At 37.6% G+C, this 27,077-nt stretch overlaps 1 protein-coding gene across 1 annotated transcript; it reads left to right on the forward strand.

Moving 5' to 3' along the window:
• Positions 1-2,057: 2,057 nt before the first annotated feature.
• On the forward strand, positions 2,058-26,180 carry LOC128640556 (olfactory receptor 1019-like). Its single transcript, XM_053693026.1, has 4 exons — positions 2,058-2,128; positions 2,221-2,374; positions 2,986-3,115; positions 25,249-26,180. Exons 1-4 carry the CDS (start codon positions 2,058-2,060, stop codon positions 26,178-26,180), a joined length of 1,287 nt encoding a protein of 428 aa, XP_053549001.1.
• The last annotated feature ends 897 nt before the right edge of the window (positions 26,181-27,077 follow it).

The raw sequence follows: 27,077 nt of genomic DNA on the forward strand, positions 1-27,077 counted from the left end.
ATATATATTGGAGACAATGAGCTATCATAAATTAACAAACATTTTTGCGTCAATTATGTGTACATTTACCTCTTAAAATCACTGTCACAATCATACCGTTATGCCAGTGATGATCTCTGGTCCCAGACGCTGAACAAGCTTCTGCTCATAATCATTGAGGTCTGCCACATATGCTGGTCCACCTCCGGTAGCATGTGCCAAATTTTTTTCTCTGGCCAATTTAGCTTTTGCGAAACGTTTAATGTCGTTGTAACGCTTCTTCAGCTGATCGACATCCTTTTTTCCTGGACCCTGGGCACTAACAGCAGCGCTGATCCTTTGCCAGAACTGCTTCCTCCTAGAAAAATTTGTCTGTTTGACACGACATCCAAACAAATAATCATAAGAGTCAATAATCATGTCAATCAAAACGACGTATTGCTGATGAGAAAAGTGAGGATTCTTGGATTTTGAAGCGGTTTCAGATCCAGATGAAGCCATATCGAATTTGTAAATAGAAGATCACAAAAAAATAACGCTCTGTAATCACTCTCCCAAAATTTTGGAACAATAATAAAGTTGTTTACAAAAGTTGTACTTTTATAGGAACAAAATTCTATTCCCGCGACTACTATGACGATCGTGACACCTTGCATGTCACGTGTTAACAATTGGCCAGACAATTCAACTGAAAGTTAAGTACATCATCTTAGTCGCGGCGAGCGAGGCGTCAAATTTATCAATATTCCGCCACTGCTCGCGGCGGGGCTAGACGTGTCTATTTATTGTGGGATTATTAGTACATAGCAACAGCGGACACCATTTCGCCCGCGGCGAGTAAATGGCGAGTTAGTAGCCGCGTCCACAATGACGGATGAATTGACGGCTTAGTACATGGAGCCCTTAATTTTAAGATTCTATGTCGTAGTGATAAGTTTATATAATTCTTAACATTTATTAATTTAGTTTAAAAATCAGGAATAAAATAACATAAAAACCCAGGATCTGCATAGCCATATTGAAAGGAACAGTCAACACCAACTGTTTTGTTGTTTTAAAAGTGTAGAAAATCCCTTAATTACCCATCTCCCAGTTTTGCATAACCAGCAGAGTTATAATAATAAACACGGTTTACCTCTGTAATTACCTTGTATCTAAGCCTCTGCAGAATGCCCCCTTATTTCAGTTCCATTTGACAGACTTGCATTTTAGCCAATCAGTGCTCACTCCTCTGTAAATTAACGTGCATGAGCTCAATGCTATCTATATGAAACACATGAACTAACGCCCTCTAGTGGTGAAAAACTGTCAAAATGCATTTAGATTAAAAGCGGCCTTCAAGGGCTAAGGAACTAACATATGAACCTCCTAGCTTTAACTTCCACTAAGACTACCAAGAGAACAAAGCAAAATTGGTGATAAAAGTATATTGGAAAAGTTGTTTAAAATTACATGTCCTATTTGAATCATGAACGTATTTTTTGGACTTGACTGTCCCTTTAATTAAATTACCATTGGATGTGTATGAAATAGTAAGTATCAAGTTCTATTATTCCGCTGGTTATATTTAAACAATACTAACGTCTCAAGTTATTAAAGTAACTTAATACAATTATGCAGTATAGTTGCAGATTTATATTATATACTCAAAAAAACGGTCTGCAGAAATCTATATGTGAGGTGACTGCACGTAATAAGAATTGTGGTATTCCAGTCATTTGCCCTGTTTTGATATGTCATGTGGGGGGGCTGATCCTTTTCAGAACGAACAGCTGATTGGGCCCTGGTACGATATCATGGCCTAATGAGCACGCCCATAATGACGTCATGTGAAGGAGGGTGGTCAGGCTACGGACATCTGAATGGCCAATCACGGCAATAAGGAGTTTACTATTTTGATATATTGGGTGTTGTTACAGCTGGACATTAGTACATGTTTAATTCCTCTTGAGAAAGTTCGCCAAGGAGCAAACGGAATGCGTTGAGGGGCGGAGCTTTGGTAGCTTGCTGTAAAGCGGACACATAGAGGTAATCCACGGCTGTGGGGAACACTGTCAGTCCCATAGTGGAGCGAGCGGATGTGGATATCACAAACACAGATCGAGTTTTCCCCTGTCTATGTTACTGCAGGATTTTTATATTACCTCTTGTAAGTGTTTTTAACCGTATTGTTTTGTTCCAATAAACAAAATCTTCTACATTAATGTGGGGTTGTGCTCTTTTCTCTTGTTTCTGCTGTAGATTCTTCAGGAATAGAGAGAGTTCGGTGACCTCTGAGTTTGGCAGCACCCGGCATACAAAGAAGATTTTGAGGACATCCTGTGGGATTAACAGATATAACATCTCTTTTTGGGAACTGAACTTCATAAGACTATTTGCCCTCTTTTTGGAACCGGTAAGCATATCTGGAGTGCGTGTGTTTGTAATGCACTATTGGAACATTTGAGTCATTATATTATTTTATTAGTATATTTATTATTTTTATTGCTTTGTTTTATATTTTTGTGTGCTGGGGGATTATTATTATTGTTACTTTATTGTTATTTTGTTTCATATTCCCAGCTACATTTCTAAGCCCGATAATTAGCAACTATATCCATTAGTTGCGCTGCAAATATTTTTTGTACTAAACATTAGTTTTAAAGTAAACTAATCACAACACATGCAGAATACATTTGGGATACATAATTAGAAACATCAATGTGCTCCAGAGAGAAAATAACAAATGTTACTAGATCATTAGCAATCTCAGTATATATATATATATATATATTATATATATATATATATATATTCAGATATATATCATTGCAACTGGCATTGATTAAACGATAAAAATACAGGTTTTTTTTCTTCACAACATTTTGTGCAGCATTGCTATCATTTTGGAAATGTTAGATATCTCTGTGCACTTTAACTGGTTACTAAACTGGTTAATAAAATTAATAAGATTCTCTGTGGTTTTTTAACTTCTTTAAATGTTTTTATTTTAATCATCGGTTCTAGCAATTAAAGGGCACCTGTTCTGTATTTGAATGTACTTTATTGATCCTTTTCCCATTTAATAAAATTGACTGTAAGAATTTGGTGGAAATTTGTCCAGCTTTATTTGAGCTTGCACCCACTACAAAACCAGGTAAGTCATTTTTAAGCTATTAAATTGTAAAAAATAAATATTTCTCAAATGGAAATCGAGATTTTTAGACAAGGTTACAGCCAAAACAACTGCACCATTCTTCATGAAATTTGACTTGGTGATAAACTCCTGGGGTTTTCCTAACACTGGGGTAAAACTCTATACCTTATAAAAGTGAAATAAATCTTTTTTTTATATACATCATTCACCATTAAGGGTATATGGATATATTTATTTGTAGATAATTCATCAGTGTTTACAAAGAATTTAAACATACTAATGTATTTGATTCTAAACCGCTCAATAAGTCCTGAAATAAAAAGGCACAAATTCAATTTTATCAGAAGTGTCATATGCAGCTTAAGGTGATATTTTTATTGTTTTCTAAGCCATTCTAATTAATTAGAAAACAATCTTGTTTTTTTCGAAAACCATTTAAAATTATATTTTCATTAAATATGTAAATTGTTGTCCTGCCCAATGCAGATGGACTATACAAAAGTGATGAATAGAGATTTAATGAACCTAGATCATGTATAAAAATACAACTCTAAAAAGTTGTCTGAGGCTATTTTAGGGTATCTTGCGACATCTGAGATTTGTTTTCGGAATTCTTACAAAGATGTCAAAAAGGGCAGTCAGAACGTTATTAAGTGGTCTTAAAAACCTGTTTATAAGTTTCTAGAAAAAAAGAAGTTGTGATTGGTGAGAAACTTTTGCATCAATATTAAAAAAAGGGCTTTTATTTTTTACTTTCAAGCGAAATCCCAAAGAGCACTAGACCTGAGACCTGAAGGTAAAGTGTAAAGGTTAAACAAAAATTACAAAACATTAGTAACATAGTAGATGAGGTTGAAAAAAGAGCAAAGTCCATCAAGTTCAAAACTATGCAAATCTTATATACTTAAACAAAAAATAATAAAAGCGTCCAGTTGAGTTTAAATTAATCCCACTAAAAGGTGACCTATTTTAATACAAGCAATCATATCCATGAATTTTATTTCTAGTCAGAAATGTATCCAGACAATTTTTAAATGTATCTAGGGTATTGGCATTCACTAGCTCCTTTGGTAATGAGTTCCACAATAGTTATTGCTCTTACAGTGAAACAAAGTTTCCGTTGCAGGAGATTAAATTCTCCTTTCCTACAACCTTAAATTGGTGACCTCTTGTCACAATCAATTTTCTTGGAATAAAACAGAGCTTCTGCCATCTCTGTAAATAGGCCTTGAATATATTTATATAAAGTAATCATGTCACCTCTCAAGCACCTTTTTTCTAGGGAAAACAGACCCAGTTTGGCTAGCCTCTCCTCATAGCTTAAATTCTCCATTTCCCTTATTAACTTTGTGGCCCTTCTCTGAACTGTTTCCTAGGTTCTGCAATATCTTTTTTTGTGATCGGTCCCCGGAACTGCACTCCATACTCAAGGTGAGGTCTTACCAGGGATTTATACAGTGACAGATTAATGCTTTCCTCCCTTGAAATCAATGCTCTTTTTATACATGCTAGGTAATAGTATTTAGCATTTAAAACTGCTGCCCTGCACTGTGCATCCATCTTTAGCTTGTAATCTATTACTACTCCCAAATCCCCTTTCCTCCTCTGTTTGGCTAAGTCTGGTCCCATTTAAATAATACATTGCCTGCTTATTTTTACTTCCAAAAATTAGAACCTTGCATTTTCCCATATTAAATCTCATTTTCCATTTACCTCCCCATACTTCTAATTTTTTGCAGATCCTTTGCAACGAAAGTTCATCCTGCTCTGACCTACTTAACTTAGTATCATCTGCAAAAATAGAGATATTCGCCATTTAATCCATCTGCTCCAAGTCATTTATAAAAATATTAAAAAGAACAGGGCCCAGTACTGATCACTGGGGGTCTCCACTGATTACCTTTGTCCAATCTGAGTAATAATCCATTCACTACTACTTGTTACTCCCGGTCTTTTATCCAGTTATTTATCCATGACCATAACATTTTTCAGCTAATCACAGTCCTTAATTTTGTGCACTAATCTCTCATGTGGCAAAGGTCTAAAGTATATCACATCAACTGATTACCCTTTATCTATATTTTTACTACTTCCTCGCAGAATCTAATTAGATTATTTTGACATCATCTATTTCTCATAAAATCATGTTGATTTGAATCATAATCTTGGTTTACATGAAATTGATCAACAATATAATCTCTTATAATCTCTTCAAATATCTTCCCATTTTTGATGTCAGACTAACTGGTCTATAGCTTCCTGTATCATCCTGCTTTCCCTTTTTGAAGAGTGGCACCACATCAGATTTACACCAATCCTGGGGTACTATCTTGGGATAATAAATCTTGTAAAATTAAGAGTAGTGATTTGTCTATAACAGTTCTAAATTCCCGAAACACCCTTGGGTGTATTCCATCTGGGCCTGGTAGTTTTATTTTCCTTAATATTATTGAGTTTTTTCCTGATATCTTCGTAGACATAACCAGTTAATGGTATGTTCTAGTTTGTTCCAAAGTATCCTTCATTATTTGTTATGGAGGATACGTTGTTCCAAAGTATCCTCCAAAATGAAACACATTAAAAACATATCCAAATAAAGTATAACACTCATATATACATAGTTTTTAAATTAAAAAAAAAAATGTAATTTAAATTTTACAAAAGTTTTAACCAGGGTTTAAAAAGAATATGGTATATGTCAAGGTGTCAGAATAAGGGATGCAAGAGGTCCCAAAACATCACTAAATAAATTTATCACCTTGATGTCAAAAGTCCCAGCGAGTGCTTCATTTTTTTTGTTGCTGCCATACTCCTCAAGAGCACCCTGGCAGCTGCAGGATGGTGGTGAGAGTGCACATAACTCTGAACTTTTGCTTATATAGATATATATATATATAAAATATATATATACACACAATTTGAGTTCATTCCAGTTAAATAACTTGCAACATGCACTATCATTTTTAATAAATTTAATACAGGGAGTGCAGAATTATTAGCAAATGAGTATTTTGACCACATCATCCTCTTTATGGCATGTTGTCTTACTCAAGCTGTATAGGCTCGAAAGCCTACTACCAATTAAGCATATTAGGTGATGTGCACTCTGTAATGAGAAGGGGTGTGGTCTAATGACATCAACACCCTATATCAGGTGTGCATAATTATTAGGCAACTTCCTTTCCTTTGGCAAAATGGGTCAAAAGAAGGACTTGACAGGCTCAGAAAAGTCAAAAATAGTGAGATATCTTGCAGAGGGATGCAGCACTCTTAAAATTGCAAAGCTTCTGAAGCGTGATCATCGAACAATCAAGCGTTTCATCAAAATAGTCAACAGGGTCGCAAGAAGCATGTGGAAAAAACCAGAGGCACAAAATAACTGCCCATGAACTGAGAAAAGTCAAGCGTGCAGCTGCCAAGATGCCACTTGCCACCAAGTTTGGCCATATTTCAGAGCTGCAACATCACTGGAGGTGCCCAAAAGCACAAGGTGTGCAATACTCAGAGACATGCCAAGGTAAAGAAGGCTGAAAGAACGACCACCACTGAAAAAGACACACAAGCTGAAACGTCAAGACTGGGCCAAGAAAATATCTCAAGACTGATTTTTCTAAGGTTTTATGGACTGATGAAATGAGAGTGAGTCTTGATGGGCCAGATGGATGGGCCCGGTGGCTGGATTGGTAAAGGGCAGAGAGCTCCAGTCCGACTCAGACACCAGCAAGGTGGAGGTGGATTACTGGTTTGGGCTGGTATCATCAAAGATGAGCTTGTGGGCCTTTTCGGGTTGAGGATGGAGTCAAGCTCAACTCCAGTCCTACTGCCAGTTTCTGAGAAACTCCTTCTTCAAGCAGTGTACAGGAAGAAGTCTGCATCCTTCAAGAAAAACATGATTTTCATGCAGGACAATGCTCCATCACACGCGTCCAAGAACTCCACAGCGTGGCTGGCAAGAAAGGGTATAAAAGAAGAAAATCTAATGACATGGCCTCCTTGTTCACCTGATCTGAACCCCATTGAGAACCTGTGGTCCATCATCAAATGTGAGATTTACAAGGATGGGAAAACAGTACACCTCTCTGAACAGTGTCTGGGAGGCTGTGGTTGCTGCTGCACGCAATGTTGATGGTTGAACAGATCAATACACTGACAGAATCCATGGATGGCAGGCTTTTGAGTGTCCTTGCAAAGAAAGGTGGCTATATTGGTCACTGATTTGTTTTTTGTTTTGTTTTTGAATGTCAGAAATGTATATTGTTGAATGTTGAGATGTTATATTGGTTTCACTGGTAAAAAAAATAATTGAAAATGGGTATATATTTGTTTTTTGTTAAGTTGCCTAATAATTATGCACAGTAATAGTCACCTGCACACACAGATATCCCCCTAAAATAGCTATACTAAAAACAAACTAAAAAACTACTTCCAAAACTATTCAGCTTGATATTAATGAGTTTTTTGGGTTCATTGAGAAACATGGTTGTTGTTCAATACTAAAATTAATCCTCAAAAATACAACTTGCCTAATAATTCTGCACTCCCTGTATGTTTTGTATTAAGAAAATATAGTTTTTTTATGTTTAAATATATATATCTTTGTGTATCTACACTCACAATTCCAGTATGTCCTTCAACCAGGGTGCAGAGTCAAATTATCAGCAGAAATTCCAAACAGGGTCTGCACTCAATGGATTTAGATAAATAAATTATTATTATTAAGTGTAATGTTTTGGGGGTTCGCAGACTCCTTCCTCAGACCAGACTGAGTACCTGTAATGTTAAATGTGGTTACTGTTTGTTTAGCTTGATAAAGGGGCAGGTGCCCCAAAACATTGCTCAATAAAGGTGCTGTTTGCCTTATATGGTATGCCACCTGTGTGCTCTATGTGATATCTATACTAGGACCCTAGGAAGGGGAGTCCTTCAGTGCTGCACCAAGATTTTCTTCTACATATTTTACTGGGCATTACTGTGTGTGCTGGTTCTATTGTGTTCTATGCCTCACGATTTCAGTTCTTTTGACAGACTTGCACTTTAGCCAATCAGTGCTCACTCCTCAGTAAATTGACTTGCATGAGCTCAATGTTATCTATAATGAAACACGTGAACTAACGCCCTCTAATGGTGAAAAACTGTCAAAATGCATTTAGATTAGAGGCGGGGCCTTCAAGCTCTAAGAAATTAGCATATAACTTCCTAGATTTAGCTTTCAACTAAGAATACCAAGAGAACAAAGCAAAATTGGTGATAAAAGTAAATTGGAAAGTTTGTTTAAAATTGCATACCCTATTTGAATCATGAAAGTTGTTTGGACTTGACTGCCCTTTAAACCCTATTAGGTAATATAATACATGAGAACCAAACAGGCTTTATGGGTGGTAAGACCCAGGTGAAAAATATGCGCAAAGTAATGCTGGCTTTAGATTTCTTTTAGAATATATTTAAACACATCCATTTCCAGAAGTATAAATGATTTTGCATTATTGACAGTTGACAACTGAGAAAGCTTTTGATCATATTAGCTTGGGACCATCTTTGTTTACGTTAGAACAGTTTGGTTTTTCAGGTCATATAAATAATTTTATTCATCTAATATACAGTACTCCAATATCTTCTCTTATTAATAATTCACTTTCCAAGTGATTCTGTCTACATAGGGGGCACTAGACAAGGTTGTCCATTGTCCCCGCTCCTCTTTAATATCTCTTTGGAACCCTTGGCGATCCTTCTTCCCCAAAATCTTGATGGAATACAATTAGGTGGACAGAAACTATTTCGCTATATGCAGATGACCTATTACTATTCCTAAGCAATCTTAAGGTCAACTTACCCAGCCTATTAGCTGACATTCACCTTTTTGGCAATATTTCAGATTATAGGATTAATCTGATGAAATCGGAGCTATTATGGCTATTCAAATCTGGAGATAATAATATGAATAAACCCTTTTATAGAGACTTCAATTGAATTAATTATTTGGACATTAGATTAAGAGCAAATCCTCATGATTGGTACCATTAAAATTTCCCATGTGCCATGTTAATTAAAACTTTAATATTTCCGAAACTGCTATATTAATGCAAAATGTTCTGGTATTAATACCCAAAGCAGATATCCAAAGGTTCAACAAATCTTGTTCTAGGTTTATTTGTAAAGGAGCTAATCCCCCGGATAGCTTTTGGGGTGTCTTATGAATTCTAGACTTTCGGCAGGTCTGGCCCTACCAAATATCAAATGAATAAAGATGGATACAGCACCCACTACTCACTAGTGCACGGAGAGGGCTGACCAAGCCCAAACAATTCAAGTAAAAGAAGGCAGCCTCCAGCAGTGAGCAAAGTGACTTTTATTTTTAAACACAGGTCAAATACAGCACGTTTCGGGCCTAACAATAAGCCCTTTCTCAAGCCTCTCTTTTCTCAAGCCCCTACCAAATATCAAACATTATAATTTAGCCACCTTGATCAAATTTGAGATAGATTGGATTACCCGAAAGGAACAGGTCACTTTTCTGCAGTGTGAATATAATTTAATAGCGCATTTCACCTGAATACCATACATCATTGTCCTTCAAGCGCCTTAACATCCAATATCTGTAACTTAATAACAATTAAAAACATAGTCTTAGCATGGCAAAAATTCTGTCTAGAGTCTAAGGGGCCTATTTATTAAAGGTCTTGCGGACCTGATCCGACAGTGCAGATCAGGTCCGCAAGACCTCGCTGAATGCGGAGAGCAATACACTCTCCGCATTTACCATTAGCAACCAGCAGCTCACAAGAGCTGCTGGTGCATACATCGCCCCCTGCTGACTCACGGCCAATCGGCTTGCCAGACAGGAGGGGGGGCCAATCAATCCGATCATACTCGATCGGGTTGAATTGTAGTGATTCCTGTCCGCCTGCTCAGAGCTGGCGGACAGTGGTTATGCTTCATAACTGCTGTTCTTCTGGCGAGTCTGAAGACTCGCCAGAAACAGGGGCCCACAAGCTCTGTACGGAGCTTGATAAATGGGCCCCTAATTGTACTCCATTTGTTTCAGAATTTCTCCCAATCATAAGAAATCCTAACTTCAACCCCGGGCCTCTCTAATATAGTCTTTTGACATTAGCAAAGTAAGGTCTAATTTGGGTTAAAACAAAAAGCAAGACCAGATCTAACCCTTGAAACTTTCCAGGCTCTTTGTAACAAATTTGGCATTGTTTAATATAAACTTAAAACAAAAACAGTATGTTTACAAGAAGTTTATCATATTTGTTTTTGTACTTGGTTTACGTCATTCATGATCTGAATGCATATATTTTCTTTTCCGTCATGTGTGACACCAATTATGTGTTTTGATATGCTGAACCCACTGGTGGCTCTAAATAAATATTTAAAAAAAAACAAAAACAAAAAAAAAACCCCATCAGACTCCAGATTTGCAAAACAGTTTACCCTGCCTTATATCAGACTTACTTCCCTTCTCCCTTATGTTCTGTGTCCATTCCCTCTCTTTAGATTGAAAGCTTGAGAGCCACTTTGTATTTAAAGTGAACTACTACTGATTGTGCTCAAGGGCAGGGCATTCCTGTCCTTTTGTATAACTCAATTATTGTACCTTTAATGTTTTAATTCTTTGTATAGCACTGCGTAATCGGCTGGTTAATAAATAATAATAATAATTATTATAATTTACAAATGGCTAGATTACAAGTTTTTGTCGGTAAGGCTGTTCAGTGCTTACGCTCCTTTTTTTCTCACCGCTCACTTAAGACAGCGCTGATATTACGAGTTTCCTGAAAGCTCAGAAAAGTAAGCGTTGAGCAAAATGTAGCTCCACATCTCACCTCAATACCAGCGCTGCTTACGGTAGCGGTGAGCTGGCTAAACGTGCTCGTGCACGATTTCCCCATAAGAAACATTGGGGCTGAGACGGCTGAAAAAAAAACCTAACACCTGCTCTTAACGCAGGCCCCCATTGATTCCTATGAGGAAATACTTTTTATGTCTACACCTAACACCCCTAACATGAACCCGAGTCTAAACACCCCTAATCTTACTCTAATTAACCCCTAATCTGCCGACCCCGACATCGCCGACACCTGCATATAATATTAACCCCTAATCTTCCGCTTCGGGACACTGCCGCCACCTACATTATACCCTATGAACCCCTAATCTGCTGCCCCTAACATCGCTGAAACCCTACATTATATGTATTAACCCCTAATCTGCCCCCCAACGTCGCCGCAACCTAACTACACTTATTAACCCCTAATCTGCCGCCCACAACGTCGCTGCCACTATAATAAAGTTATTAACCCCGAAACCTAAGTCTAACCCTAACCCCCCTAATTTAAATATAATTTAAATAAATCTAAATAAATTAACTCCAATTAAATAAATTATTCCTATGTAAAACTAAATACTTACCTATAAAATAAACCCTAAGATAGATACAATATAACTAATAGTGACATTGTTTATTTTTATTTACAGGCAACTTTGTATTTATTTTAACTAGGTAGAAAAGTCATTAAATAGTTATTAACTTTTTAATAACTACCTAGCTAAAATAAGTACAAATTTAACTGTAAAATAAACCCTAACCTAAGTTACAATTACACCTAACAGTACACTATAATTAAATTAATTACCTAAACTAACTACAATTAAATAAAATTAAATTAAATAAACTAAATTACGAAAAAAAAACCCACTAAATTACAGAAAATAATAAAATAATTACAATTTTTTTAAACTAATTACAAGTAATCTAATCCCCCTAATAAAATAAAAAAGCCCCCCAAAATAATAAAAATCCCTAACCTATACTTAATTACAAATAGCCCTTAAAAGGGCCTTTTGCAGGGCAGTGCCCCAAAGTAATCAGCTTTTTTACCTGTAAAGAAAAATACAATACCCCCCCAACATTAAAACCCACCACCCCCACACCCAAACCCTACTCTAAAACCCACCCAATCCCCCCTTAATAAAACCTAACACTACCCCCTTGAAGATTACCCTACCTTGAGATGTCTTGACCCAGCCAGGCAACAAGTGGTCATCCAGACGGTCCGAAGTCTTCATCCTATCCGAGGCAGAAGAGGACCTCCAGACGGGCAGAAGTCTTCATCCAGACGACATCTTCTATCTTATTCCATCCGGAGCGGAGCGGGGTCCATCTTGAAGACATACGACGCATAGCATCCTCTTCGGTTGATGGCGACTGGAACAATGACGGGTCCTTTAAATGATGTCATCCAAGATGGCGTCCCTTCAATTCCGATTGGCTGATAGAATTCTATCAGCCAATCGGAATTAAGGTAGAAAAATATCCTATGGCTGATCAATCAGCCAATAGGATTGAGCTTGCATTTCTATTTGGCTGTTCCAATCAGCCAATAGTATGCAAGCTCAATCCTATTGGCTGTTCTAATCAGCCAATAGGATTTTTTCTACCTTAATTCCGATTGGCTGATCGGAATTGAAGGGACGCCATCTTGAAGACTTCTGCCCGTCTGGGGGGTCCTCTTCTGCCCGGATAGGATGAAGACTTCGGACCATCTGGAGGACCACTTGTGCCCGCTGGGTGAAGACATCTCAAGTTAGGGTGATCTTCAAGGGGGTAGTGTTAGTTTTATTAAGGGGGGGATTGGTTGGGATTTTAGAGTAGGGTTGGGTGCGTGGGTTTTAATGTTGGGGGGTAATGTATTTTTCTTTACAGGTAAAAGAGCTGATTACTTTTGGGGCAATGCCCCGCAAAAGGCCCTTTAAGGGCTATTTGTAATTTAGTATAGGGTAGGGATTTTTATTATTTTGGGGGGCTTTTTTATTTTATTTAGGGGATTAGATTAGGTGTAATTAGTTTTAAAAAAAATTGTAATTATTTATTATTTTCTGTAATTTAGTGTTTGTTTATTTTTCATAATTTAGTTATATTTAATTTAATTGTATTTAATTGTAGTTAGTTTAGGTAATTAATTTAATTATAGTGCAGTGTTAGGTTGTAATTGTAACTTAAGTTAGGGTTTTATTTTACAGGTAAATTAGTACTTATTTTAGCTAGGTAGTTATTAAATAGTTAATAACTATTTAATAACTATTCTACCTAGTTAAAATAAATGCAAACTTGCCTGTAAAATAAAAATAAACCCTAAGATAGATACAAATGTAACTATTAGTTATATTGTAGCTATCTTAGGCCTAGATTTGGAGTTTGGCGGTAGCCGTGAAAACCAGCGTTAGAGGCTCCTAACACTGGTTTTAGGCTACCGCCGGTATTTGAGGTCATTCAAAAAAGGGTCTAAGACGCTCACTTTTCAGCCGCGACTTTTCCATACCGCAGATCCCCTTACTGTCAATTGCGTATCCTATCTTTCAATGGGATCTTTCTAACTCCGGTATTTAGAGTCGTGTCTGAAGTGAGCGTTAGAAATCTAACGACAAAACTCCAGCCGCAGAAAAAAGTCCAGTAGTTAAGAGCTTTCTGGCTATACGCCGGTTTATAAAGCTCTTAACTACTGTGCTCTAAAGTACACTAACACCCATAAACTACCTATGTACCCCTAAACCGAGGTCCCCCCACATCGCCGACACTCGATTCAATTTTTTTAACCCCTAATCTGCTGACCGCCACCTACGTTATACTTATGTACCCCTAATCTGCTGCCCTAACACCGCCGACCCCTATATTATATTTATTAACCCCCTAACCTGCCCCCCACAACGTCGCAGCCAGCTACCTACAATAATTAACCCTTAATCTGCCCGACCGCAAAGAGGCCGCTACTTACATTATCCCTATGTACCCCCTAATCTGCTGCCCCTAACAACCGCCGACCCCTATATTATATTTATTAACCCCTAATCTGCCCCCCCACAACGTCGCCTCCACCTGCCTCACTTATTAACCCCTAATCTGCCGAGCCGGACCTGAGCGCTACCATAATAAAGTTATTTAACCCCTAATCCGCCTCACTAACCCTATAATAAATAGTATTAACCCCTAATTCTGCCCTCCCTACATCGCCGACACCTAACTTCAATTATTAACCCTAATCTGCGACTGGAGCTCACCGCTATTCTAATAAATGTATTAACCCCTAAAGCTAAGTCTCTAACCCTAACAACCCCCTAAGTTAAATATAATTTTAATCTAACGAAATTAATTAACTCTTATTAAATAAATTATTCCTATTTAAAGCTAAATACTTACCCTGTAAAATAAATCCTAATATAGCTACAATATAAATTATAATGATATTATAGCTATTTTAGGATTAATATTTATTTTACAGGTACCTTTGTATTTATTTAACCAGGTACAATAGCTATTAAATAGTTAAGAACTATTTAATAGCTAAAATAGTTAAAATAATTACAAATTTACCTGTAAAATAAATCCTAACCTAAGTTACAATTAAACCTAACACTACACTATCAATAAATAAATTAAATTAAATACCTATAATTATCTACAATTAAACCTAACACTACACTATCAATAAATAAATTAAATACAATTCTCTACAAATAAATACAATGAAAATAAACTAACTAAAGTACAAAAAATAAAAAAGAACTAAGTTACAAAAAATAAAAAAATATTTACAAACATTAGAAATATATTACAACAATTTTAAACTAATTACACCTACTCTAAGCCCCCTAATAAAATAGCAAAGCCCCCCAAAATAAAAAAATGCCCTACCCTATTCTAAATTACTAAAGTTCAAAGCTCTTTTACCTTACCAGCCCTGAACAGGGCCCTTTGCGGGGCATGCCCCAAGAAGTTTAGCTCTTTTGCCTGTAAAAAAAAACATACAATACCCCCCCCCCAACATTACAACCCACCACCCCACATACCCCTAATCTAACCCAAACCCCCCTTAAATAAACCTAGATCCAATCAGCCAATCAGATTGAACTTGATTCTGATTGGCTGATTCCATCAGCCAATCAGAATATTCCTACCTTAATTCCGATTGGCTGATAGAATCCTATCAGCCAATCGGAATTCGAGGGACGCCATCTTGGATGACGTCATTTAAAGGAACCGTCATTCGTCGTTCAGGGAATGTCGTCGGCCAGGATGGATGTTCGCGTCGGAGGTCTTCAGGATGCTGCCGCTCTGCTCCGGATGGATGACGATAGAAGATGCCCTCTTGGATTAAAGACTTCAATCGGATGGAAGACCTCTTCTGCCCCGCTTTGGATGAAGACTTCTACCGGATGGAGGGACCTCTTCTTGCTCCGCTTGGATGAAGAATTTGGCTCGGGCTGGGTGAAGAACGACTCAAGGTAGGGAGATCTTCAGGGGCTTAGGTGGTTAGGTTTATTTTAAGGGGGGTTTGGGTTAGATTTAGGGGTATGTGGGTGGTGGGTTGTAATGTTGGGGGGGGTATTGTATGTTTTTTTTAGGAATTGTATTTAATTTATTTATTGATAGTGTAGTGTAGGTTTAATTGTAGATATTTTAGGTATTTTATTTAATTATTTATTGATAGTGTAGTGTTAGGTTTAATTGTAAACTTAGGTTAGGATTTATTTTTACAGGTAAATTTGTAATTATTTTTAACTATTTTAGCTATTAAATAGTTCTTAACTATTTAATAGCTATTGTACCTGGTTAAAATAAATACAAAGTTACCTGTAAAATAAATATTAATCCTAAAATAGCTATAATATCATTATACATTTATATTGTAGCTATATTAGGATTTATTTTACAGGTAAGTAGTTTAGCTTTTAAATAGGAATAATTTATTAATAAGAGTTATTAATTTCGTTAGAATTAAAATTATATTTAATTTAGGGGGGTGTTAGTGTTAGGGTTAAACTTAGCTTAGGGGTTAATACATTTATTAGAATAGCGGTGAGCTCTTCATTCGGCAGATTAGGGGTTATATAATTGAAGTTAGGGTGTCGGCGATGTTAGGGAGGGCAGATTAGGGGTTAATACTATTTATTAGAGGGTTAGTGAGGCGGATTAGGGGGTTAATAATTTTATTATAGTAGCGCTCAGGTCCGGTCGCAGATTAGGGGTTAATAAGTGTAGGCAGGTGGAGGCGACGTTGTGGGGGGCAGATTAGGGGTTAATAAATATAATATAGGGGTTGGTGGTGTTAGGGGCAGCAGATTAGGGGTACCATAGGGATATGTAAGTAGCGGCGGTTTACGGAGCGGCAGATTAGGGGGTAATAATAATATGCAGGGGGTTCCAGCGAGAGCGGGGGGCGGCAGATTAGGGGGTTAATAAGTGTAAGGTTAGGGGTGGTTTAGACTCGGGGGTACATGTTAGAGTGTTAGGTGCAGACATAGGAAGTGTTTCCCCATAGGCAAACAATGGGGCCTGCGTTAGGAGCTGAACGCGGCATTTTTGCAGGTGGTTTAGGTTTTTTTTCAGCTCAAACAGCCCCATTGGTTTCCTATGGGGGAATCGTGCACGAGCACGTTTTTGAGGCTGGCCGCGTCCGTAAGCAACTCTGGAATCGAGAGTTGCAGTTGCGTTAAATATTGCTCTACGCTCCTTTTTTGGAGGCCTACCAGCAGCCTTTCAGTGGACTCTCATACCGAGAGTTATTTTAAAGGTGCGGCCCAAGAAAAAGCCAGCGTTAGCTACCCGGGTCGTTACCGACAAAACTCTAAATCTAGCCGTTAGGGTTTATTTTCTAGCGGCTAGATTTAGAGTTTTGTCGGTAACGACCCGCGTAGCTAACGCTGGCTTTTTTCTGGCCGCACCTTTAAAATAACTCTGGTATTGAGAAGTCCACAGAATGGCTGCGTTAGGCTCCAAAAAAGGAGCGGTAGAGCATATTTAACGCAACTGCAACTCTCGATACCAGAGTTGCTTACGGAAGCGGCCAGCCTCAAAAACGTGCTTGTGCACGATTCCCCCATAGAAAACAATGGGGGCTGTTTGAGCTGAAAAAAAACCTAACCCTGCAAAAAAGGCCGCGTTCAGCTCCTAACGCAGGCCCATTGTTTGCTATGGGGAAACACTTCCTACGTCTGCACCTAACACTCTAACATGTACCCCGAGTCTAACCACCTATTCTGCCGCCCCCGCTATCGTTGACCCCTGCATATTATTATTAACCCCTAATCTGCCGCTCCGTAAACCGCCGCTACTTACATTATCCCTAGGTACCCCTAATCTGCTGTCCCTAACACCGCCGACCCCTATATTATATTTATTAACCCCTAATCTGCGACCACAACGTCGCCTCCACCTGCCTACACTTATTAACCCCTAATCTGCCGACCGGACCGCACCGCTATTATAATAAAGTTATTAACCCCTAATCCGCCTTACTAACCCCTATAATAAATAGTAATTAACCCCTAATCTGCCCTCCCTAACATCGCCGACACCTAACTTCAACATTAACCCCTAATCTGCTGACCGGAGCTCACCGCTATTCTAATAAATTTATTAACCCCTAAAGCTAAGTCTAACCCTAACACTAACACCCCCCTAAGTTAAATATAATTAAATCTAACGAAATAAATTAACTCTTATTAAATAAATTATTCCTATTTAAAGCTAAATACTTTCCTGTAAAATAAACCCTAATATAGCTACAATATAAATTATATTTATATTATAGCTATTTTACGATTTATTTTTATTTTACAGGCAACTTTTGTATTTATTTTAACCAGGTACAATAGCTATTAAATAGTTAAGAACTATTTAATAGCTAAAATAGTTAAAATAATTACAAATTTACCTGTAAAATAAATCCTAACCTAAGTTACAATTAAACCTAACACTACACTATCAATAAATAAATTAAATTAAATACCTATAATTATCTACAATTAAACCTAACACTACACTATCAATAAATAAATTAAATACAATTCCTACAAATAAATACAATGAAATAAATTAACTAAAGTACAAAAAATAAAAAAAGAACTAAGTTACAAAAAAATAAAAAAATATTTACAAACATTAGAAATATATTACAACAATTTAAACTAATTACACCTACTCTAAGCCCCCTAATAAAATAACAAAGACCCCCAAAATAAAAAAATGCCCTACCCTATTCTAAATTACTAATGTTCAAAGCTCTTTTACCTTACCAGCCTGAACAGGGCCCTTTGCGGGGCATGCCCCCAAGAAGTTCAGCTCTTTTGCCTGTAAAAAAACCCATACAATACCCCCCTCCAACATTACAACCACCACCCCACATACCCCTAATCTAACCCAAACCCCCCCTTAAATAAACCTAACACTAAGCCCCTGAAGATCTCCCTACCTTGAGTCGTCTTCACCCAGCCGAGCCAAATTCTTCATCCAAGCGGAGCAAGAAGAGGTCCTCCATCCGGTAGAAGTCTTCATCAAAGCGGGGCAGAAGAGGTCTTCCATCCGATTGAAGTCTTCATCCAAGCGGCATCTTCTATCGTCATCCATCCGGAGCGGAGCGGCAGCATCCTGAAGACCTCCGACGCGGAACATCCATCCTGGCCGACGACTGAACGACGAATGACGGTTCCTTTAAATGACGTCATCCAAGATGGCGTCCCTCGAATTCCGATTGGCTGATAGGTTCTATCAGCCAATCGGAATTAAGGTAGGAATATTCTGTTTGGCTGATGGAATCAGCCAATCAGAATCAAGTTCAATCCGATTGGCTGATCCAATCAGCCAATCGGATTGAACTTGATTCTGATTGGCTGATTCCATCAGCCAATCAGAATATTCCTACCTTAATTCCGATTGGCTGATAGAATCCTGATCAGCCAATCGGAATTCGAGGGACGCCATCTTGGATGACGTCATTTAAAGAACCGTCATTCGTCGTCTAGTCGTCGGTTGAAGAGGATGTTCCGCGTGGAGGTCTTCAAGATGGAGCCGGTCCTCATCGGATGAAGATAGAAGATGCCGCTTGGAAGATGATGGTTGCCGGTCCGGATCTATTCTTCTTCCCGGATAGGATGAAGACTTTGGAGCCTCTTCTGGACTTCTTCAGCCGTCGGATGATGGATGTCTAGCCCCCGCTTGGGCTTAGATGAAGATTTTGGAGCCAGGACCGATCGGTGATACCTGGTGAGGTGAAGATAAGGTAGGAAGATCTTCAGGGCTTAGTGTTAGGTTTATTTAAGGGGGGTTTGGGTTAGATTAGGGGTATGTGGGTGGTGGGTTGTAATGTTGGGGGGGGGGTAGTGTATGTTTTTTTTACAGGCAAAAGAGCTGAATTCTTTGGGGCATGCCCCGCAAAGGGCCCTGTTCAGGGCTGGTAAGGTAAAAGAGCTTTGAACTTTAGTAATTTAGAATAGGGTAGGGCATTTTTTTATTTTGGGGGTCTTTGTTGATTTTATTAGGGGGCTTAGAGTAGGTGTAATTAGTTTAAAATTGTTGTAATATATTTCTAATGTTTGTAAATATTTTTTTATTTTTTGTAACTTAGTTCTTTTTTATTTTTTGTACTTTAGTTAGTTTATTTCATTGTATTATTTGTAGATATTGTATTTAATTAATGTATTGATAGTGTAGTGTTAGGTTTAATTGTAGGTAATTGTAGGTATTTTATTTAATTAATTTATTGATAGTGTAGTGTTAGGTTTAATTGTAACTTAGGTTAGGATTTATTTTACAGGTAATTTTGTAATTATTTTAACTATTTTAGCTATTGTACCTGGTTAAAATAAATACAAAGTTGCCTGTAAAATAAATATAAATCCTAAAATAGCTATAATATAATTATAATTTATATTGTAGCTATATTAGGATTTATTTTACAGGTAAGTATTTAGCTTTAAATAGGAATAATTTATTTAATAAGAGTTAATTTATTTCGTTAGATTTAAATTATATTTAATTTAGGGGGATGTTAGTGTTATGGTTAGACTTAGCTTTAGGGGTTAATAAATTTATTAGAATAGTGGTGAGCTCCGGTCAGCAGATTAGGGGTTAATGTTTGAAGTTAGGTGTCGGCGATGTTAGGGAGGGCAGATTAGGGGTTAATACTATTTATTATAGGGTTAGTGAGGCGGATTAGGGGTTAATAACTTTATTATAATAGCGGTGCGGTCCGGTCGGCAGATTAGGGGTTAATAAGTGTAGGCAGGTGGAGGCGACGTTGTGGGGGGGCAGATTAGGGGATAATAAATTATAATATAGGGGTCGGCGGTTTTCGGGGCAGCAGATTAGGGGTACATAGCTATAATGTAGCTGGCGGCGGCGTGCGGACGGCAGATTAGGGGTTAATAAGTGTAGGTAGCTGGCGGCGACATTGTGGGGGGCATATTAGGGGTTAATAATATAATATAGGGGTCGGCGGTGTTTAGGGCAGCAGATTAGGGGTACATAAGGATAACGTAGGTGGCGGTCGGCAGATTAGGGGTTTAAAAAAAATTAATCGAGTGTCGGCGATGTGGGGGGGCCTCGGTTTAGGGGTACATAGGTAGTTTATGTGTGTTAGTGTACTTTAGGGCACAGTAGTTAAGAGCTTTATGAACCGGCGTTAGCCCAGAAAGCTCTTAACTCCTGACTTTTTTCTGCGGCTGGAGTTTGGTCGTTAGATTTCTAACGCTCACTTCAGCCACGACTCTAAATACCGGAGTTACAAAGATCCCATTGAAAAGATAGGATACGCAATTGACGTAAGGGGATCTGCGGTATGGAAAAGTCGCGGCTGAAAAGTGAGCGTTAGACCCTTTTTTGAATGACTCCAAATACCGGCGGTAGCCTTAAAACCAGCGTTAGGAGCCTCTAACGCTGGTTTTTCACGGCTACCGCCAAACTCCAAATCTAGGCCCAGGTATTTAATTTTAATAGGAATAATTTATTTAATTGTAGTAATTTTATTTTGTTTTATTTAAATAATATTTAAGTTAGGGGGGGTTAGGTTTAGGGTTAGACTTATGTTTAGGGGTTAATATATTTAATATAGTGTCAGCGATGTTGGGGGCGGCAGATTAGGGGTTAATAAATGTAGGTAGGTGTCAGCGATGTTAGGGACGGCAGATTAGGGGTTAATACAATTTAACTAGTGTTTGCGAGGCGGGAGTGTGGCGGTTTAGGGGTTAATATATTTATTTAAGTGGCGGCGATGTCCGGTCGGCAGATTAGGGGTTAACAATTTTATTGAAGTGTTTGCAATGTGGAGGGGCCTCGGTTTAGGGGTTAATAGGTAGTTTATGGGTGTTAGTGTACTTTTTTAGCACTTTAGTTAAGAGTTTTAGGAGTTGTTAGGTAAGAGGTAGGAGTCTGACAGGAGAGGGTGTACCCGCTCACTTTTTCCAAGACTCGTAATACCGGCGTTAGGAAAATCCTGTTGAAAAGATAGGATACGCAATTGACGTAAGGGGATTTGCGGTATGTTAAAATCGCAGAATTACTCGTAATACCAGCGGGTGTTAAAAAGCAACGTTGGGACCCCTCAACGCTGCTTTTTAAGGCTAACGCAAAACTCGTAATCTAACCGAAAGTATTTAATTAAAAAATAAAAAGAATATTTTCTTCTAAGTGAAGAACATAGGAATTAAAAAATACTTACACACCTTCGGTTTAGCGCAGTTAGTCTAGCGCAGTTCCAGGTTAGCGCACAACTGATAAAATGAAAAGACTTCTTAAGCGTGCCACATAGAAGTCTATGGAGAGAGGGAGCTAGCAGTCTCATGATATCTCATGATATCTGAAGTCCTGAAGTTAGTGTGTCTGAGTCTTTTGCTCGCTCTCTAACTTTTTACTTTTTTTTTTTTTAATACCAGCGCTAACCGAGAGCAATAATTTTTTACCTTGAGAGCAGTTAGTTCTCATGAGCAACAAAAAATTCTACACTTGTAATCTAGGCCATTGGGTCTAAACAAAAAATGCCTTTAAGGGACTGGAAACTTTTCCTAATTAATGACAAAAATAATTCACCACACAGTTTAAATATTAGTAGGTAGTAAAGCTGTTTTTTTGCCTTCAGAAAAATAGAATTGCTTCCAGGCTAGCTGCAAGGAACTAAGCAATAAAGAGGGAGAGAATGAGAGTTGGATTAAGAACTGAAACCAGAACTGAGTGCAGTTTACAAACTAAATTGACATAACTGAGATGCTGATGGATTGTGTGAAATACTTTTAAGATTGATAAAACCTTTATGCAAATTAAACTTGATCAAGGACTTTAACTGAGCAGCTGTTGACAGGAGTCTTTGCTGAAACATTTTCCACATTTTGTGATTTGATGAGATGATGCCCCATTATGTGATTACAGTGACCTGTCTTCCTGCCAGTGAATTAAATCTATAACAATTAACTACTCAAAGCTGTGACATCTAATGTATACTCATTGCTTTGATTCAGTATAAGATTTCAATAAAAAGAAATCTGATTCCAAAATATGTTAATTTAAAGCTGTTGAATTGGGTAAATTATATGTGCTCGAACAGTTATCTGATAGACTGGAATAATATGATCTCTTTCAGCTGTAAAGAGAATAAGGTTTATGTAGCGCAAATCTACTGAAAATCCATTAGGGACATGAAAAGTGTGTAAATGATGACTGTGTGGAATATATCAATGTTTAAGAGACTTTACTTAACTTGAATGTGTCCATTACTTTATAGAAACATTCGCCTAGATTACGAGTCTTGCGTTAGCCTTAAAAAGCAGCGTTGAGGGGTCCCAACGCTGCTTTTTAACGGCCGCTGGTATTACGAGTCTGACAAGTACAGGTGTACCGCTTACTTTTTTTCCGCGACTCGAGCATACCGCAAATCCCCTTATGTCAATTGCGTATCCTATCTTTTCAATTGAATTTTCCTAATGCCGGTACGAGTCTTGGAAAAAGTGAGTGGTACAGCCTCTCCTGTCAAGACTCCTACCGCATTTAAAAGTCAGTAGTTAACAGTTTTATGGGCTAACGCCGTAACATAAAACTCTTAACTAAAGTGCTAAAAAGTACACTAACACCCATAAACTACCTATTAACCCCTAAACCGAGCCCCCCCCTCACATCGCAAACACTTCAATAAAATTTTTAACCCTTAATCTGCCGACCGGACATCAGATTCTATCAGCCAATTGGAATTAAGGTAGGAAAAATCCTATTGGCTGATGCAATTAGCCAATAGGATTGAGCCCGCATTCTATCGGCTGTTCCAATCAGCCAATAGAATGCAAGCTCAATTCTATTGGCTGATTGCATCAGCCAATAGGATTTTTCCTACCTTAATTCCGATTAGCTGATAGAGGTCTGGATGGATGCTCCACGTCGGCTGGCTTGAAGATGGACCCGCTCCGCTCTGGATGGATGAAGATAGAAGATGCCGCCTGGATAAAGACTTCTGCCCGTATGGAGGTCCTCTTCTGCCTGGATAGGATGAAGACTTCGGACCGTCTGGAGGACCACTTGTGCTCGACTGGGTGAAGACATCTCAAGGTAGGGTGATCTTCAAGGGGTTAGTGTTAGGTTTTATTAAGGGGGGATTGGGTGGGTTTTAGAGTAGGGTTGGGTGTGTGGGTGGTGGGTTTTAATGTTAGGGGGGTATTGTACATTTTTTTTTACAGGTAAAAGAGCTGATTACTTTGGGGCAATGCCTCGCAAAAGGCCCTTTTAAGGGCTATTTGTAATTTAGTATAGGGTAGGGATTTTTATTATTTTGGGTGGCTTTTTTATTTTATTAGGGGGATTAGATTAGGTGTAATTAGTTTAAAATTCGTGTAATTATTTTATTTTTTTCTGTAATTTAGTGCGTTTTTTTTTTCGTACTTTAGTTTATTTAATTTAATTGTAATTAATTGTAGTTAGTTTAGGTAATTAATTTAATTATAGTGTAGTGTTAGGTGTAATTGTAACTTAGGTTAGGGTTTATTTTACAGGTAAATTTGTACTCATTTTAGCTAGGTAGTTATTAAATAGTTAATTACTATTTAATAACTATTGTACTTAGTTAAAATAAATACAAAGTTGCCTGTAAAATAAAAATAAACCCTAAGATAGATACAAATGTAACTATTAGTTATATTGTAGCTATCTTAGGGTTTATTTTATAGGTAAGTATTTAGTTTTAAATAGGAATAATTTATTTAATTGTAGTTATTTTATTTATATTATTTTAAATTATATTTAAATTAGGGGGGTGTTATGGTTAGGGTTAGACTTAGGTTTAGGGGTTAATAACTTTATTATAGTGGCGGCGACGTTGGGGGCGGCAGATTAGGGGTTAATAATTGTAGGTAGGTTGCGGCGACATTGGGGCGGCAGATTAGGGGTTATTAATGTAATGTAGGGTTCAGCGATGTTGGGGGCAGCAGATTAGGGGTTCATTAGTATAATGTATGTGGCGGTGGTGTCCGGAGTGGCAGATTAGGGGTTAATAATATAATGCAGGTGTCGGCGATGTCGGGGGCGGAAGATTAGGGGTTAATAAGTGTAATATTAGGGGTGTTTAGACTCGGGGTTCATGTTAGGGTGTTAGGTGTAGACATAAAATGTATTTCCCCATAGGAAACAATAGGGCTGCGTTAAGAGCTGAACGCTGCTTTTTTGCAGGTGTTTTTTTTTTTTCAGCCGTCTCAGCCCCATTGTTTCCTATGGGGAAATCGTGCATAAGCACGTTTAGCCAGCTTGCCGCTACTATAAGCAACGCTGGTATTGAGGTGAGATGTGGAGCTAAATTTTACTCAACGCTCGCTTTTTAAAGGCTAACGCCGGGTTGAAAAAAACCTGTAATACCAGCGTTGTTTGTAGGTGAGCGGTGAGCTGAAACTAAGCGTTAGCAATGCACGGCTTTACGACAAAATTCGTAATCTAGCCGTAAGGTACTTCATAGAAATATAAACTTTCACCTTATTTTTTTCAATATAGAAGCAGTTAATAAAAAATGTAAAATACATCTACATATTCTAAGACTAAACTTTGTTTTTAATAAGTCATTATAACTCGTGTTTATTTACTGTTTAATGTCCCCTTTAATACATTTTTAGAGAAATTATTTGTATTGTTTGTTAAATATTTAATTTAGAATTGAAAAAACAAAGACTATTTTATATGTTTGGTTGTACAATGTTCTCACTATAGACAAATCTGGATACTCTTTTGTTTTTTACTTCACAATTTGACACTTTTACAGTCATCAATTGTATATTTAATTGTTTTATTCCATTAAAATGTTATATTTAATTGTTTTATTCCATTCTTTCAGTTGCCATGAGAAAACCTTTCCTTAATGAGACCAGCATGTCTGAGTTCCTGATCTTAGGATTCTCTATCACTGATGAGCTTAGAGTTCACCTTTTCCTGTTTTTTCTGCTAATTTATCTTCTGACCATGTTGAACAACCTTTTGATCATAACCCTTGTCCTGTATGACTCTCGCTTGCAGACCCCTATGTATTTCTTCCTATGTAATTTGTCATTCCTTGATATCTTCTACACGTCTGTCACTGCTCCAAAACTTCTGTATATAACCCTCACAAGCAACAAAATTATTTCTTTTAGAGCATGCATGACTCAACTGTTTTTCTTCAACTCTTTTGGAAGCACAGAATACCTTTTACTAACATCTATGTCATATGATCGTTATGTAGCTATCTGCAAACCACTGTTCTACAATTTGCTTATGAACAGACATGTTTGCCAGATATTAGTGGGTGCTGCATGGGTCGCTGGATTGTTAGCCGCTATGCCCATTAGTGTGTTCATTTCTGATCTTCAATACTGTTCTTCAAACCATATAAATCATTTCTTTTGTGATCTCACACCTTTATTGTCACTTGCTTGTAATGACACATTTCCTGTACAGATTATAATATTTTCAGAGGGTGTATTAATCGTTATGAACTGTTTTTTACTCACAATAACATCATATATCCATATTATCTCTGCTATTCTCAAGATACCTTCCAGGGAAGGAAGACACAAAACGTTCTCCACTTGTGCTTCTCATCTCACTGTAGTGAGTCTGTTCTACATCATGATCACCTGTATGTACATGAAACCAGCATCTTCATACTCACTGAATGACGGGAAAGTCATATCAGTCCTTTATGTCAACATAATTCCTTTGTTAAACCCCCTTATATATAGTTTAAGGAACAAAGATGTGAAAGCTGCAATAAATAAACTATTTGCCTGATGACTGCACAATTTAATATATTATGTTAAAAATGATTTCATAGTTAAGTTAGTATTCTGTATTATGATGTATTTTTGCAGCATTCTTATCACTACACAAAATCATTTAAAAGAAAATCAAATGTTTTATTAATCTTGATAAACTCACCAAATTTATTATGATTTGCATTTATTTTGTTTTAGTACCTTGATTTTTGGGATCAAAAACTGAAATTGAGAGTATAACTAAATCATATACGGCTAGATTACGAGTTTTTCGTTAGAGGCTATGCGGTGCTAACGAGCAGTATTTTCTCACCTCTCACTTAAATACAGCGCTGGTATTACAGGTTTTTACAAACCCGGCGTCAAAAGACAAAAAGTGAGCGTATAGCAAAATTTTGCTCCATATCTCACTCCAATACCAGCACTGCTTAAGTCAGCGGTGAGCTGGTCGTACGTGCTTGTGCACGATTTCCCCATAGGAATTAACGGGGAGAGCCGGCTGAGAAAAAGTCTAACACCTGCAAAAAAGCAGCGTCAAACTCAGTAACGCAGCCCCATTGATTCCTATAGGGAAATAACATTTATATTTACACCTAACACCCTAACATGAACCCTGAGTCTAAACACCCCTAATCTTACACTTATTAACCCCTAATCTGCTGTCCCCGACATCGCAGACACCTACATTATATTTTTTAAACCCCAATCTGCCGCTCCGGACATCGCCGCAACTATAATAAACATATTAACCCCTAAACCGTCGCACTCCCGCCTTGCAAACATTAGTTAAATATTATTAACCCCAATCTGCCGTCCCTAACATCGCCGCCACCTACCTACATTTATTAACCCCTAATCTAACACCCCCAACGTCGCTGCCACTATACTAAATGTATTAACCCCTAAACCTAAG

This window comes from Bombina bombina, chromosome 9 (genome assembly GCF_027579735.1).
Source record: "Bombina bombina isolate aBomBom1 chromosome 9, aBomBom1.pri, whole genome shotgun sequence".
Lineage (NCBI taxonomy): Eukaryota > Metazoa > Chordata > Amphibia > Anura > Bombinatoridae > Bombina > Bombina bombina.

What these genes read in the sequence shown, in the direction of transcription:
- LOC128640556 (XM_053693026.1), top strand. Translation starts at nt 2,058, where the DNA reads ATGTGGATATCACAAACACAGATCGAGTTTTCCCCTGTCTATGTTACT. An exon ending in GGATTTTTATATTACCTCTT is followed by an intron (nt 2,129 to 2,220) that starts GTAAGTGTTTTT and finishes TTTCTGCTGTAG; the next exon opens with ATTCTTCAGGAATAGAGAGA. An exon ending in TTGCCCTCTTTTTGGAACCG is followed by an intron (nt 2,375 to 2,985) that starts GTAAGCATATCT and finishes CATCGGTTCTAG; the next exon opens with CAATTAAAGGGCACCTGTTC.